Raw genomic sequence first — 14049 nt, 5'->3', positions numbered from 1 at the left:
TATGGAAGGCTCTCCCATCTCCACAGAGGAACTCTGTCAGAGTGACCATCAGGATCTTGGTCACTTCCCTGACCAAAGCCCTTCTCCCTCGATTGCTTAGTTTGGCCGGGCGGCCAGCTCTAGGAAGTCTTGGTGGTTCTAAACCTCTTCCATTTAAGAATGATGGAGGCCACTGTGTTCTTGGGGACATTCAATGCTGCAGAAATGTTTTGGTAGCCTTCCCCAGATCTGTGCCTCGACACAATCCTGTCTCTGAGCTCTACGGACAATTCCTTCAACCTCATGGCTTGGCTTTTGCTCTGACATGCAAACTACTACTATATAGACTGTGGGACCTTATATAGACAGGTGTGCACCTGAGCAAAGGGTCTGTATACCTATGTAATAAGGTATTTGTTTTTTATTTGTAATAAATCTGCAGACATTTCTAAAAAAAAACTTTTCACTTTGTCATTATGGGGTAGTGTATAGATTGAGATTTGTTTTGTTGTTTAAATCCATTTTAGAATAAGGCTGTAATGTAACAAAATGTATAAAAGGAAAGGGGTCTGAATACTTTCCAAATGCGCTGTAATAGTGTACTATTAAACAGATGAGTCCAGGGAAACAAAAGCCATGTGAAACTGCTGATGCCAAGTTCCTCCCCTTGCTCTCCAGCCTGCATTGCCCTTCTATAGAGTCAGCTAGGTCTCCATGGGGACAAGGCAGAGCGGAGTGCTCTCTCCTCTCCACAGCTGCGTCCTTCAATGGACACTCAGACTGGGTGTTAATTACAGAAAGACCACTGTCTCACCATGCAGCAGATGGGCTTGGTCAGCAACTTCACTAGACACTTTTTGTATGCTAAATCTCCTTTGTGATTTCCCCAGCCCATACGGACCGATTTGTGATCGCCGTACACTGTAGTATACTGCCCCCTGGCATCGGAGTGCAGTACTGCTAAGGAAGGTATTGCCATTTTTCTATAGTGAGAGTCAACTGCAAACAACCTGAAAACGATCTGTCATTTAATGGCATATCAAAACTTTATATTAGGCCATGGAAATGGAGCCATTCATTTTATTATTTGTAAAGCAGTAACATTTGTCATAAAACCAAATAATTAACGCATAGTATTCCACCATAGAGGCCAGAGTGCAAGTTATGCAGCTAAATCTAGAGCCTCATCTCTACTATACATTTACATTACATTTTAGTCATTTAGCAGACGCTCTTATCCAGAGCGATTTACAGTAGAGTGCATACATTTTATTACATTTTTTACATACTGAGACAAGGATATCCCTACCGGCCAAACCCTCCCTACCGGCCAAACCCTCCCTAACCCGGACGACGCTATGCCAATTGTGCGTCGCCCCACGGATCTCCCGGTTGCGGCCGGCTGCGACAGAGCCTGGGCCTGGGCGTGAACCCAGAGACTCTGGTGGCGCAGCTAGCACTGCGATGCAGTGCCCTAGACCACTGCGCCACCCGGGACCCATATACCATGACAGAAATCACTCACAGAGCCAACAAACTGTCCAACCTGATCTACCATATAAAAAAACATATGCTAATATCTTCTTGCGGGGATTTTTTWAATTTAAATTTAACCTTTAACTAGGCAAGTCAGTTAAGAACAAATTCATATTTTCAATGACGGCCTAGGAACAGTGGGTTAACTGCCTTGTTCAGGGGCAGAACGACAGATTTTTACCTTGTCGGCTCGGAGATTCGATCTTGCAACCGGTTACTAGTCCAACGCTCTAACCACTAGACTACCTGCCGCCCCAGGGATGGTATGKTGAGTCTTGCCAGTGTAGTGAGTTACGTTACAGTCACACTCCACTGTGTGATTAAGTGTTGTGGTGGTCAAGGTGACGGTGACAATGGACATGGTAACCAGTGCGATGGCTGTCATGGGAAAGGAAACCACCATGACGATGTGGATGGCGATGGTGATGACGGTGGCGTGAGCGGTGGTGGCGTTTATGATGTCGTGGCCCCTTATCCCTGAGAAGCGACGCTTTGAGCAGTCTGGTGAACGGGAAGCGACCTTTGCCACACAGCGTCCCCGTGAAGTCGTCCAGATCCAGAGACCACACCATGGCTCCACCCAGCTCCTGACGCTGCAGCGCTCTCATCTGCAGAGGAGCAGGAAGGAGTTTTACACATAGCTATGATAGTTATCGGATCAAAGTTAGTCGGCTGGCTAAACAAAATGGGTTGATTAATGTGCATTGTTCCTGTCAAATAAAGTAATAATGTAATGCAACTGTATCGGCTTGCTTGATATATAAAGATAGGAAATGTGTTGCACAGATGCTGTATTGATGTAAACATTTACCTTCTCCCTCAGGATATGTATATATTCAAAGTTCAGCCAGTGATCGTATTCATGTGCCTCTATCAGCTTCTTGCTCTTATCAAATTTCACCACTGCCCCACTTTTGAGGTACTGACACACCTATAGAGTGGAGCATAGAGACAGATCCTGTCAGGAATGTCAGCAAATTGGAACAAACTTTATTGACACTTGAACCTTAACAGGGTTCCTATTGCACCAGGTATGCTTTTTACCTCATGGTAGGCCATAACACGTACAGTAGTATCAGTCTCAGTATATTCCCCTGCGTCCTCTTGTAGCTCTGTATCTTCCTTGTCATAATTGATCTCGTTCACCAGGATCCGGGGTACAGGTGAGTAGGCAGGGAACCCCAGAGTCAACTTCTGGGAATCCACTCCCTGAGAGAGCCAGTACTGTACTTGGTTCTGGGAAAACAGTACTGCATATAGGATCAATAGAAGAGACTAACAAACATAACATGTTCTTTGGAAATCATGACAAGTAAAACCAGCAGAAACAAACTTGGTGTCCAAGGAATTTCAATCAGCTCTACTCATAAGGAATACAATGATGAAGTCATATATTTGTACTGAACAGTAGTAAGTACTTCTCTCTGAGGTGTGTCCATAGCTGGATGCTTCCGGCTGAACAATGGACTGATGTGACCTGACATTCCCTCCAGTGGCCCATGGAGGTCAGAGGTCACCAAGGAGATGAAGTCAACATACCTACAGGGTCAAAAGTCAGGATTACCTTCTTAGGAACATTTTTCATCACATGGAATAGCTGTAAAATAATATGTGGTGTGGTCTATCAACAAGTACTTCAATGAATGACAATGTTACATGATCATGCTGTTCGTAATGTCCCTTTTACTGTATCAGACGTCAATCTAAAACTGTGAGAGGTGAGTGTCTCTCTCCACCATAGTCCCATACTCCAGGGTGCTGTGTGTGGACTCACTGGGGGAAGGACTGTGCATCGTAGGCCTCTCTGGCATAGGCCTCCAGGCCTGACACTGCTGTGGAGAGGAGCAGGGCCTCAATCCCTGAGACACGAGCCTCCTCCTGAATTCCTCCACGCAGCTCCTATGTTCGCACACACACACACTTCTCACATTGACAACACCAAATGAAAAAATGCAAACATGAAGAAGTCATCTCAGCTCTTACCTTGAGCAGATTAGTGAATATATGTTTTCCCCCCTGTGCTATATTAGAAGCAGAGCGAGGTTGCCACACCACATCCAGTCCATCAAAGCCCTCCTGCCTCAGGTGTTTCAGAACAGACTGGACAAACGTCTTCCTCCTGGTGTTGTCAGAGGACATCTTTAGGAGCCTATGGTGGAGGGATGGCTGAACGTTACTGCTTGGGTGAAAACTTTTCAATTCCAAAAGCACTTACAATTATTACTTTAAGTGTGAGTGGGGTACTGACCTGGTGTCAGTAGAGTTCCTTCCCCCAAAAGCAAGCAGAGTTTTTAGATCTGGGTTCCTGGTGGAGGGAGAAGAGATGGAATTATACAACCTGATAGTTGTGGTAGTAACACCCTGATACACACACCTCTCTTTGAGCATGTTGAGGGAGTTGCAGAGGGTCTTGTCCTCCTGTGTGAAGGGTGTGATGTGATAGTCCTGGTCCAGGTCCATGTAGGCCATGATGATATGAGTGCAGAGGAATGGGTCAGCCATGTCCAGGCTGAAGGCAAGCATGTCAGGATGGTGCTGGGTCCTGCTGTTCACATAGCACACCAGACGGTACTCTTCCAGAGTACAAATGGCTTTAGTGACCACCAGGCTGAACCAAACAAAAACTAAATGGAAGAGAGCAATATTTCAGCAATGTGCAACTACTATCCTCTCTACAGTACAATATGTAATGTAAAGGCAAGGCTACCATTTATACCAAGGAGATTACACTTGAATAAGCCTACGATGTTCCTTACCTGCTGCCACATTCATGTTGTGCTGACATCCAGGTGGAAACTTACATCTGACAGGGCAAGAAAGTAGGATCTAGGAAAATGATTGCAAAAAAGCTGTGCCAAGAAAGACCACATTCTGTTTTGTCACACTGATCTATATTTTACCACTTTTAAAATAGAGCAGGAAAACACCACAACCGTACAATAAGATAGATGTAATTTGATTATACATTGTATGCTTTAGCAACACGTTTAGTAATTGAATATTATTAATTCAATAAAAGTTCGTTTCAAACATTTGATTATGTTTCAGTGTTGTGGTAGATCATATTCCACTAGAGGGAGATTGGTCCATGTTGACAACCACCCGTTATGCGCACACAATTTAGAAAAATGTATAAATATGTTGCAAAAAATATGTAAGAGGCTATCTGAACTATAACAGAATTTGTTAGTTCAAAGATGGATATATTAAGTAAGTTCATGTTGATCAGTCTATATTGTAGTAGTTTGTTCAAATTAAGAGAAAAAATAACATTCCACAGGTAACCTAATTAGCCTACATACCGACAGTATTGCTGTTTATTTTCGTGCGACTTAACACACCTGTCCTCCCGTGTCTGGATAACACCGGCGAAGGTCTCACTTCAAATTAGGAAAAACATTACTACATATTCACCTCCAGGAGAAACAAATACGCTGTGCTAGTCCTAATAATCACAACATGGGCCTATTGACCAACTACTTCTTCAAACCGTCGCACCTTCTTCTTCTGTGGACTTTATATGTTAGTTGCAACCAACTTTAAGGTGCATTACCGCCACCAACTGGACTGGAGTGTGGACCAGAGACGGTCAAGGTCTGTAGGCTGTACGTGCGCTCTAGCTAAAAGCCCGCTATCTGAGCCCTGCATACTAGAGCGCACGTACCAATACCAGAGTGGGTACTCGCTATAACGCAAAAAGAAAATTGTGGGAAAAACATCAGTAGTTGAAAATGCGATGGATACCCATTTTACTTTTAATTTTTATTCCGTAGCCTACATGGGAATGTAACTGCAAAAGGTATTTATATGTGCACTATGTCGTCACGCAAAAACTTTCATCTGCACAAGTAAATTTGATGGAAACATATGTTTTATATATTGGTATGAAAATCTGTCGCCAATTGGATGGAAACCTAGCTATTGAGGTGAGGACATGGCCAATTTGGCCATCATAATCACCTTTCCCAATAGTATACAAATACGCCTGTATATTTAGAGAACTACAAAAACGGAGAAAGGATTACAGGTGAAACGAATTTGATTGGATAAGATGCTAGTTTCATGAAAGGTGCAACAGTTAGGTGTGATCATTGTCAGGAGGAGATGGAGACAGTGGAACATGTTCTATTTCAGTGCCAGAAATATGGGAGGGAAAGGGATTGTTATTAGATTTTAAGAAGTAATGGGGTTGAAGAGCCAGAATTAAGTGAACTGCTGTGGAAATCTTCAGAGGATGTAGTATTTAGGTATTTAATTATGTATTTTGTTTCCTTCGGATTTACCAGGGGCATTCAACCCTTACACTATGAGGTCCGGAGCCTACTGGTTATCTGTTCTACCTGATAATTAATTCCACCCACCTGGTGTCCCAGGTCTGAATCCGTCCCTGATTAGAATGGAACAATGAAAAAACACAGTGGAACTGGCTTCGAGGTCCAGAATTGAGTTTGAGGGGCCTACATGAGATTATTATTGGCAAAAGAGTAATATTATTTTTATTTGTCAAACGGCAGCCAAGCATCAATCATGTCACCAGAATAAGACCCTCAATATTTATTGTAAAGGAACATCAAGCTCATCACCTTGCACTTTCACCACCTTGTGAAGTTCATAACTTATTTCATCTGTAGCCTAATACACTGCATGCTTTCCAGACATGTCATAGTGGGAGGACCACTTGCGTGACTCCAAGTTTACTTCCATATGATGGTTATTATATAAACATTTGCGCATAAAAGCGTTTCCACCAACATTTCTTGCATAATTAATATCCCACCTTGTCTAGAGTATTTTGTTTTGTCGACATTTGGAAAGTTTCCATTGGGCCTGTCATGTTTTTATCGGACATGCGCTTTACTCACATAAAACGGTTGGATGAAAACCTGAATAGTGAGATCAGTCACTACAGATATTTTACAGTATAGACTATCACATGTTTATTATCATGATTTTGAGATGATCTAAGAACTATTTGTACAATACACAATCATTGAGATACAGAAATTGACAACACTTTTTTGTTTTGTTTATTATCAACCTAAATGAACATTTTCCTCGATCTTCATTCATTTCATACATTCTCCATACATTCAGTAGTAAAAATCCCATGTTCAAAACAGTTCCTGTGGAGAGAAAAGGATGATTCAGAATGACTCTGGGTTAATAGGTAACCTAACGATTAGTAAACGGGAACCATCTGTTTTACAATTTGCTTCATCAAGATAGATTATCCATAACAGTGATAAATGGTTCATTTAGTCAGTGTACCTGCTCCAGATCCCTCTCCTCATCCTCCTGAATATTGAGGACCAGCTCCTTCCTCTCTTTCTCTGTCTGCAACCGCACAGAGAAACACACTTCAGTCAGGGAGCCTCTCCTTAACACCTAGCTAACTCAGGACTACACACACATACAGTACGTTATCATCTACACAGTCATTTTATAATTGTATTGCTCTTTTGAACTCAACTGCTGTGTCTGTAACATCCTCTGAACAAGTGATAATCATGGTCATTCTAGTTCCAGGAGGCCATAGAGGTAATGTGAGAGAAAATAAAGGAGAAACAGACAGACGGCTTGTCTTTCTCATGACCTCTGGCGACAACAGGATTCAAAGTGAAGTTGAGAAGTAGATGTTATAGGTAGTGGTGCCAAGTTTCCCTGGACGTGTGTTGTGTGATTTGCCTGTTTACACTAACTGCCCCAGATAAGGTGGCGGAGGTTGAATAGAAAGGAAGCAAGTGAATGTGCAGGGTGAGTACCAGGAACACAGCTAAGAATATGCCCACCCTAACTTATCACACTGCTCCAAATGTCCCCTTATCCCCATCAGACGTCAGAACAGTATCTACCTATCTACCTTATATATTTGTTTTATCTTAATTGTGTAATCACAGAAGTTCTGTGAAGTGTTTGAGCTGGATTTTTTCCTATTGATTGGATAACTCAGAAGGAAGTGTTCCGTCTTTGTCTTTGCCCAAATTGCAGACAAGACATAGTTAATGTGTACTGGGTGTAGATGATTTACATAGAATAATCCCCTGCCTCTTGATTTACTTTGTCATTACTAAATGAGGATCTGTGAAGTGATTCATGGTCATAATGACAAGGTGTAGGATTAAGTGGGACCTGCCTTTTCTGAGTTTTCGGTGTTTCTTGACCTCTGTTGGGCACAGAGGATGGCGTCATGGACAGAGAGGAAGAGGTGACCTTGGGCGATATTGCCCTCCTCAAACACCCCTCCCCCCTCCAGCTCCTCATACACCTGTGCTGTAAACACACACACCAGAAACCAATAAAGTACTACAAGTAGAAAAACTAGGGAGCTTAGGGACGTTGCATGCCCTCTATGATACTAGGATTTTTCTGTGAAAGTAATGTGACATACATGGGCTTTTGTGTTAAGGGACTGAATTTTCCACCCAACGTTATGGAACTCAAATGACCTTAAACATTCTTTTGGATCAGGAAGCCCAAGGCATTGCATATGTGATTCAGCAGAAGAACAGAGAACACTTTGTAAATTAATGGTAAATTGATTGCCAACCTGCGCTATTCCCTTTGATGAATCACCTCTTTATCTCAATAGGAAAAAGTGAGAAGGAGAAGGAAATTGAAAATTCTAGACCCTATTATGGTCATGCTGAGATTGAATTTTAACCATTAACTGTGTTCTATGTAATCTTCTATGTGTCCTTAGTTTGCACACAGTGACTCAGCTTTTGCTCCTGCAAGTAAGATTCTGTTCCCATGACTACAATTGAAAGTCACCTAGCTACGTCATGAAAACTAGATCTTACCTTGAACATTGGCCAAGTAAAGCTTGATCCCCAGCATCTCATAACTTGAGTTCATCTGTGAACAACAAACGCATAACAGCACACATCAAGACTCAACAAATTCTATGAGAGCTGCAGTGCATATCACTCCAAATGTTAAAATGCATCCTGCACTTTCAGACTTGTTAAAAAATGAAATCAAATGGGATACAGTAGTATCACCCATCATCTCAGTATTAATATACTGCAGCTAGCATAATAGCAAACACATGGCCAAGGCTTCAGCTAATAGGGATCCCAAATAAAGGGAAAACAAACAAAAACCAAATGGCTAGCTGTCTGACCTTGATGAGTACTTTGATTCCCATGAGGTCTATGAAGCAGACCCCTGCCAGGTCCAGGATGAGGGTGTGGAAGGGCCTGGGTTGAGAGTCCAGGGTAACTGGGGAGGAACTTGGTTGGTCTGGGTCAGGAGGCTGCTCCCCCAGCTCAATGTCACTACAGTGGAAGTTGACATAGCTGGTGGGTGATGGTGGCGGGTAAGGATTGCTGTCGCCAATGTCAAAGTCATTCTGAAGCTCTATCTGTGATATGGTCTAGACATGGGGGAGGACATAACCACAAAATAGTCAACTTAAGGTAGCTAGTTTAAAGTGACTTTGTCCATTTTAATGCATGAATGCCCTTTGACCTGACGCCCCTTGACCTCTGACCTCTCACCTGAGACTTCATGGTTACCAAAGAGCAGGGCGTCTTCTTCTTGGTCTTCTTGTTTTGCCCTTCTAACTCCTTCTGCTGCTTCTTCAGAAACTTCTTCCTGGCTAAGAGAAGTTTACTTGGGTCCAATCCAGTCTATGCACAAACACACATACACAAACACAAACACACCAGATGGGACATGAGTCTAAACATAATTGACTTTGCATGGCAGAGAGAGGGATATGGCCCTCCTATAGTCATTAAAGTACCTTTTTGATGACTTTTTGTCTGAATATCTCTGCATTGGCAAAATAGAGAGGGGAGCAGTAGTTCACTATTTTCACCCCCTCTACACATTTCACCTATAGAAATAAAAAGAAATGTCTGCATTCCATTGGATAGATTCACATTCATAAAACCTTGCTATGAAAGAAGACACAAACATAAATCCAAAGTAAATGGTGAATACGATGTTTTACTACCTTGCTGTAAATCTTGGGATTTTTGTAGAGATCTGTGTCCATGATCTGAGCCATCTCTGAACCATTTCGACTGTGAAGAACAAAATATAATGTATAATATATTTTTTTACCATTCTAAAACAGATGACTTTAGCAAATATGCCAGTGTGTGACTTTTATTGCGCAATCAATGTTGTTTTACTTACAACTGGGTCTGGAAAATAACCACGAGGACGGAGAAGCTGACTCCAATGGCAACTCCATAAGGCAAACTCAGGAAGAAGGTGGCTAAAAATGACACAACCCACACACACTGGACAAGATACAGGATCATTAGAGCAGTAGATTTGACAGTGTTTGAGTATCGTCATCAGAGCTGACACTTAATATGTGGGTAATTTGACTCACACAGTCCAGTTTGCTCTTCTTCCAGATGTAATATGGGTCAGAGAGTTGCAGCAGAGTGTTCTTCAGGTTGATAGCTATCAGGGCTCCCAGCACAGACTACAGGAAGAAATGGTGATTAACACTCACTACCTTCAACATGTTATTTATAGATCATGAACATGTTTGATATAAGATGAAACAAAGACTTCTTTTGATTTTCTACCTTCAGTGTTACTGTACGTCAGTGATTCTCAACCAGGGGTCTAGGATGCATGGGAGGCCTCAGAGAGCTTTCAGGGGGTCCTGATTTGAAAGTGCTTCAGTGGGCCCCGGCATGGAAAAGGTTGAGAACACCTGCTGTACGTCACTATTTTTATCTTTTTTCAATGCACTGAAATAAAGGTGCTCACCTTTGGTAGTGGGTTGAGGAAAGCCCCCAAGGCCAACATGGTGACCATGACCACCAGCATCACACACAGACTGGCAAACTGTGAAGAGGAAAGTAGAGGAGAGATTGTTTATTGAGACAAGACGACAATATTACATACTAACTGTTGTGTACTGAACAGAGCTCTTATGAAACTTGGTACAGTATGTTAGTCAGTCAACCAGAAAGTAAGTGAATTGTTAAGCATAAAAGTAAGAGGTATGTTCAATGAATACTGTGTTGTCTAGTGCCGTGCAACGTTTCTACGTGGTCCTGCCTCACTGCTCCCTGTGTCTGACCTGTGATGTTCCCCCAGCATTGTCTACCGCCAAGGTGACAGACAGAGCACAGCAGATCACATGGATCTTGAAGAAAGACCCCAAGAAGTTACTGCAGCCCAGAGCCAACATCTCCTGCACAGAAACACACACTCCTATCAGTGTTTATAGTACACTATGATGAGGAATGGAGACTATAGTCAGACAGCTTAGACAGGGATTTGATGGCATTACATTTCTTTTTTAAATTGAACAAAATGGGGTTTCCATCTCATATGAAAAAAAGACGAAGACATGCTTGTCCCCTATTCATACCTGATTGGGATCCACATCGTAGCCATGCTTTGCTGCCAGTGTCCTGCCCATAGCCAGGTTGATCACATAGCCCACGATAGCCAGGGAGAAGGCTGTGCTCAGCATGTCATCCCACTGAATCACTGTTGGGAGGATCGGAGCAGGAAATCTAAAAGAAGAGGTTGGGACCACAGAATCTACTGTGTAAGGATAGACTGTAAAACAGCCATAATAGCAAACCATAACAGTAAACTTTTCTGGTAATATTCTGTGTCCCTTACCCTAGGGGAATTTCTCCCACTATGTCCATGTGATACTTCTCAGGCAGGTCCAGGGGACCTGATATGGCTGTGGCCACTACCACCTGTGCAAATGGAAGTTCTGGTTTAACCATTTATATTGGTCTTACAACTCCAGAGCATAGCATAGCATAGCATAGCATAAGAGGAACAGACTAGTCTCCTCGATTACTCACAACAATGATCTCCATGGGGATGGGGAAAGGCAGTTTGTGACGGTAGTGTGCACTCAGCTCCTTCACTGTTATGAGTACCACACTACTGACCAGAGCAAAGACCAGCGAGGCTATGTTGGTGTCAGGCAGGCCATAAAAAATATCTTTTAGAGTCTGGGGACAAAAAGGGACATCATTTTGGCAACTTTTATAAACTATAGAGAGGGGCATCATGGTTAGTGTAAGTAGTAATGTTGTTCTGCATGCATATAGGAGACTTACATATATGGTGGCAAGTGGTCCACTGTAGGGAGGTACTTTAATACCAAAGATGTACTTCAGTACAGAGATGAGGATCTGCAGTCCTGCAGCCGTCATGAAGCCCCTGACGAACGACTCAGACAAGTAGATGGCCACGAAGCCAAACTGCATTAGGCCCAGGCCCATCTGCTCAGATATAATTTGTGTCCCAGGTCACTTACAATTATTAAGACAGTATTATTTTCACGATACCACACTGAGGTAACATATTGTATTAACACAGTACAAAGATGAACTAAGCCTCTATGTGGCCCTCAGGCAATACCTGGATGATGGCAGTGAGACAGGCCAGTGTTCCAGAGATGCCCAGTCGAACCTCGTTCATCCTGTCCTCATCCACTAGTGTAGCATTGAGGGTGGCATTGAAGTGGCTGAAGTCAGACTCAGGGGCCAGACTCAGACACACCATTCCCACCATGATACTGAGCACAGCAAAAGTACCTGGACATAGAGATCACTCAATCACATCACACTTTAAGGAGGTCTAGTCTTTCATCTAGTCTTCAATTATCTTTTTACATGGAGATTTACAGTAGATTTACAGTACCTGGGACCATTTGGTGAGCAGTGCCCATGAAGAAGTAGGGGATGAGAGGAAAGAAGGAGGAGTAGAGGCCATTGACAGGCGGCAGGTTAGCCAGCAGAGCAAACGCCATGCCTGTACAGAACATGACTCGTGAATTGAATTAATCATAAACTCTTGATAATAAATTGTAACGTTAAAAACATCACTAGGAAACTATTCTGCTTCCAACTCTCATCTGAGATAATATATAGCAGGACAACAGCTCAAATGATGAGACACCAGAAGGAGACTGACAAACCCTGAGGAACCTGAATGGTGCCTGCGCTGACCCCGCTAATGACATCACACAGCAGGTTCTCCTTCACCTTGTACTTGGGCAGCCAGCTCAGGATAGGCAGGTGTCTGAACAGCAGGGACTTGAGTCGAGACCCAGAGCACCTAATAACGTGCATCAGCATGCAAGTCTGGTTAGAACAGTCACCCTATGGCCTCATAGCTGGCTCTTCTTTATTTGGTATAGTACCAGCTCAGTTCTCTCAAGGGGAACATACTGGTTTAAAATGTAGATGTCGTAATAAAAGTACTCAAGTGTTGTTAGATGAGCTTTATTGACTCATGAAAAGAGATAAACAGTTGTGGGCTTTTGATAGTCAGCAGAATGTAAACGCTGTACCTGAAGCATTTCTTCACTTTCTCTCCTATGGGGAAGGCCCGTTTCTTCTTGTCAAACTCCCCATCAAAGTCTGGGAGGGAGTAGGCTGGCCTGTTGATCACATAGCGTGGGCGCTCTTGTTGCATGGCTTCAGCCAATCAGAGGAGAGTTAGACAGGCCAAGAATTGACGCTAGTATCCATGCAGCTGCACTGAGGTGTGAATGAGAGATTACATTGCATTGATAAAATGACATAACATTGCTCAAAAATTTGTCTGGTCCAGATCTGTTTGAGCTCTTGCAAACTCCATGGCAGTTATTGTCAAGATAAACATGACTTTGGTGTGACAATTCCATTAAGAGTTGGCAAGATAGGAGAAACTGACTGGTTCTCTTCCCTGGCTACTCAAAGGACACTCACAGAGCATTGTTTGAGGTGGCATCCATATACTAGGAAGGTCTATGAATATCAAGCAATTATAATACATAGGCGGTGGTTAGAAACAAGTAAGGTTGAATTAAGCACCCTTATTTCCTGAGTATAAACCTCTCATGTTCTGCTGGGTTCCTAATCTAACCTTGAGAGAGGTAGGCAGGTCCAGTGCCATTCTGTCTGAACAGAGCTAGATAACCAATCTTACCAACTAGAGACACGTGGTCAGTCACACATCAGCCCCTCTCACACTACAAAGACCATGGTAATACTGAACTAATACTGAACTAAAACACTGGAAGAACAGGTTGCATGTTCAAAATTAAGTATATTTTAAAAATGACAGTCCATTAAGATTCGATTTTTCAGTAATGCAAGTGAAAAGAATAGAGATAACGAACTACATTTTGAGATCAGAAAGATCATGTCTTGCATGTGTGCCCGAGTCAGAATGCAAATATTATTTCAGAAAGACTACACTAAGACAATAGACCACCAAGTGTCTTACGTTTGATATGTGATCTGCAACATACTAAGCACATTTCAAAATCTAAACACAAGGCAGAGAAAAGTGACCAACAAATCAAAAACAAAGCAAGTATGCCGCACTGTACCGTACTGTCAGAGTGAACCATCGGATGGCATTGGTTTGAGTTTTCACACCCCAGAAAATATTCATTATTTGTTTTATACTGGAGCTGTGCTGACACCTCCATGGGAGGAGCCACAGATGGGAAACCATGGCCTAGCTTCCTTTAGAGGGAAAGTCATAGGCATCATGTTTGGTTGGAATAGTTAATTGTGGAAGTGCAATATGATTATG

At 42.7% G+C, this 14049-nt stretch overlaps 2 protein-coding genes across 16 annotated transcripts; both read right to left on the bottom strand.

Annotated features, from left to right (window-relative positions):
* Positions 1 to 994: 994 nt before the first annotated feature.
* LOC111976235 (chitinase-3-like protein 1) lies at positions 995 to 5036 on the bottom strand. 11 transcript variants are annotated; one of them, XM_070447976.1, is made up of 10 exons: positions 4857 to 5036; positions 4272 to 4341; positions 3890 to 4139; positions 3764 to 3820; positions 3499 to 3664; positions 3290 to 3414; positions 2934 to 3054; positions 2560 to 2751; positions 2327 to 2446; positions 995 to 2123 (listed from the first exon to the last, which is right to left on the bottom strand). In XM_070447976.1, exons 2-10 carry the CDS (start codon positions 4285 to 4287, stop codon positions 1836 to 1838), a joined length of 1335 nt encoding a protein of 444 aa, XP_070304077.1. In that variant the 5' UTR covers positions 4288 to 4341; positions 4857 to 5036; the 3' UTR covers positions 995 to 1835. The 11 variants fall into 11 exon arrangements, with proteins under 11 accessions (XP_070304077.1, XP_023860762.1, XP_023860756.1 ...); XM_024004994.2 differs by having other exon boundaries at positions 4272 to 4364; positions 4857 to 5018; XM_024004988.2 differs by having other exon boundaries at positions 3764 to 4139.
* A 1485-nt stretch (positions 5037 to 6521) lies between these two features.
* Positions 6522 to 13899, bottom strand: LOC111976785 (solute carrier family 26 member 9). Of its 5 annotated transcripts, none has more exons than XM_070447971.1 (21): positions 13846 to 13899; positions 12815 to 13004; positions 12440 to 12579; positions 12163 to 12273; positions 11881 to 12056; positions 11577 to 11741; positions 11316 to 11468; positions 11122 to 11204; positions 10862 to 11009; positions 10568 to 10681; positions 10252 to 10329; positions 9863 to 9958; positions 9661 to 9767; positions 9476 to 9545; positions 9263 to 9355; positions 9015 to 9146; positions 8639 to 8890; positions 8316 to 8370; positions 7645 to 7785; positions 6784 to 6845; positions 6522 to 6638 (listed from the first exon to the last, which is right to left on the bottom strand). In XM_070447971.1, the coding sequence occupies exons 2-21, from the start codon at positions 12937 to 12939 to the stop codon at positions 6627 to 6629; spliced, it is 2313 nt and encodes a 770-aa protein (XP_070304072.1). In that variant the 5' UTR covers positions 12940 to 13004; positions 13846 to 13899; the 3' UTR covers positions 6522 to 6626. The 5 variants fall into 5 exon arrangements, with proteins under 5 accessions (XP_070304072.1, XP_070304071.1, XP_070304073.1 ...); XM_070447970.1 differs by having other exon boundaries at positions 13841 to 13887; XM_070447972.1 differs by having other exon boundaries at positions 12815 to 12999; positions 13841 to 13885.
* Between the last annotated feature and the right edge of the window lie 150 nt (positions 13900 to 14049).

Source organism: Salvelinus sp. IW2-2015, linkage group LG17 (assembly GCF_002910315.2).
Source record: "Salvelinus sp. IW2-2015 linkage group LG17, ASM291031v2, whole genome shotgun sequence".
In the NCBI taxonomy this organism is placed as follows: Eukaryota; Metazoa; Chordata; class Actinopteri; order Salmoniformes; family Salmonidae; genus Salvelinus; species Salvelinus sp. IW2-2015.
This window is presented reverse-complemented; position numbering and strand designations above follow the sequence as displayed.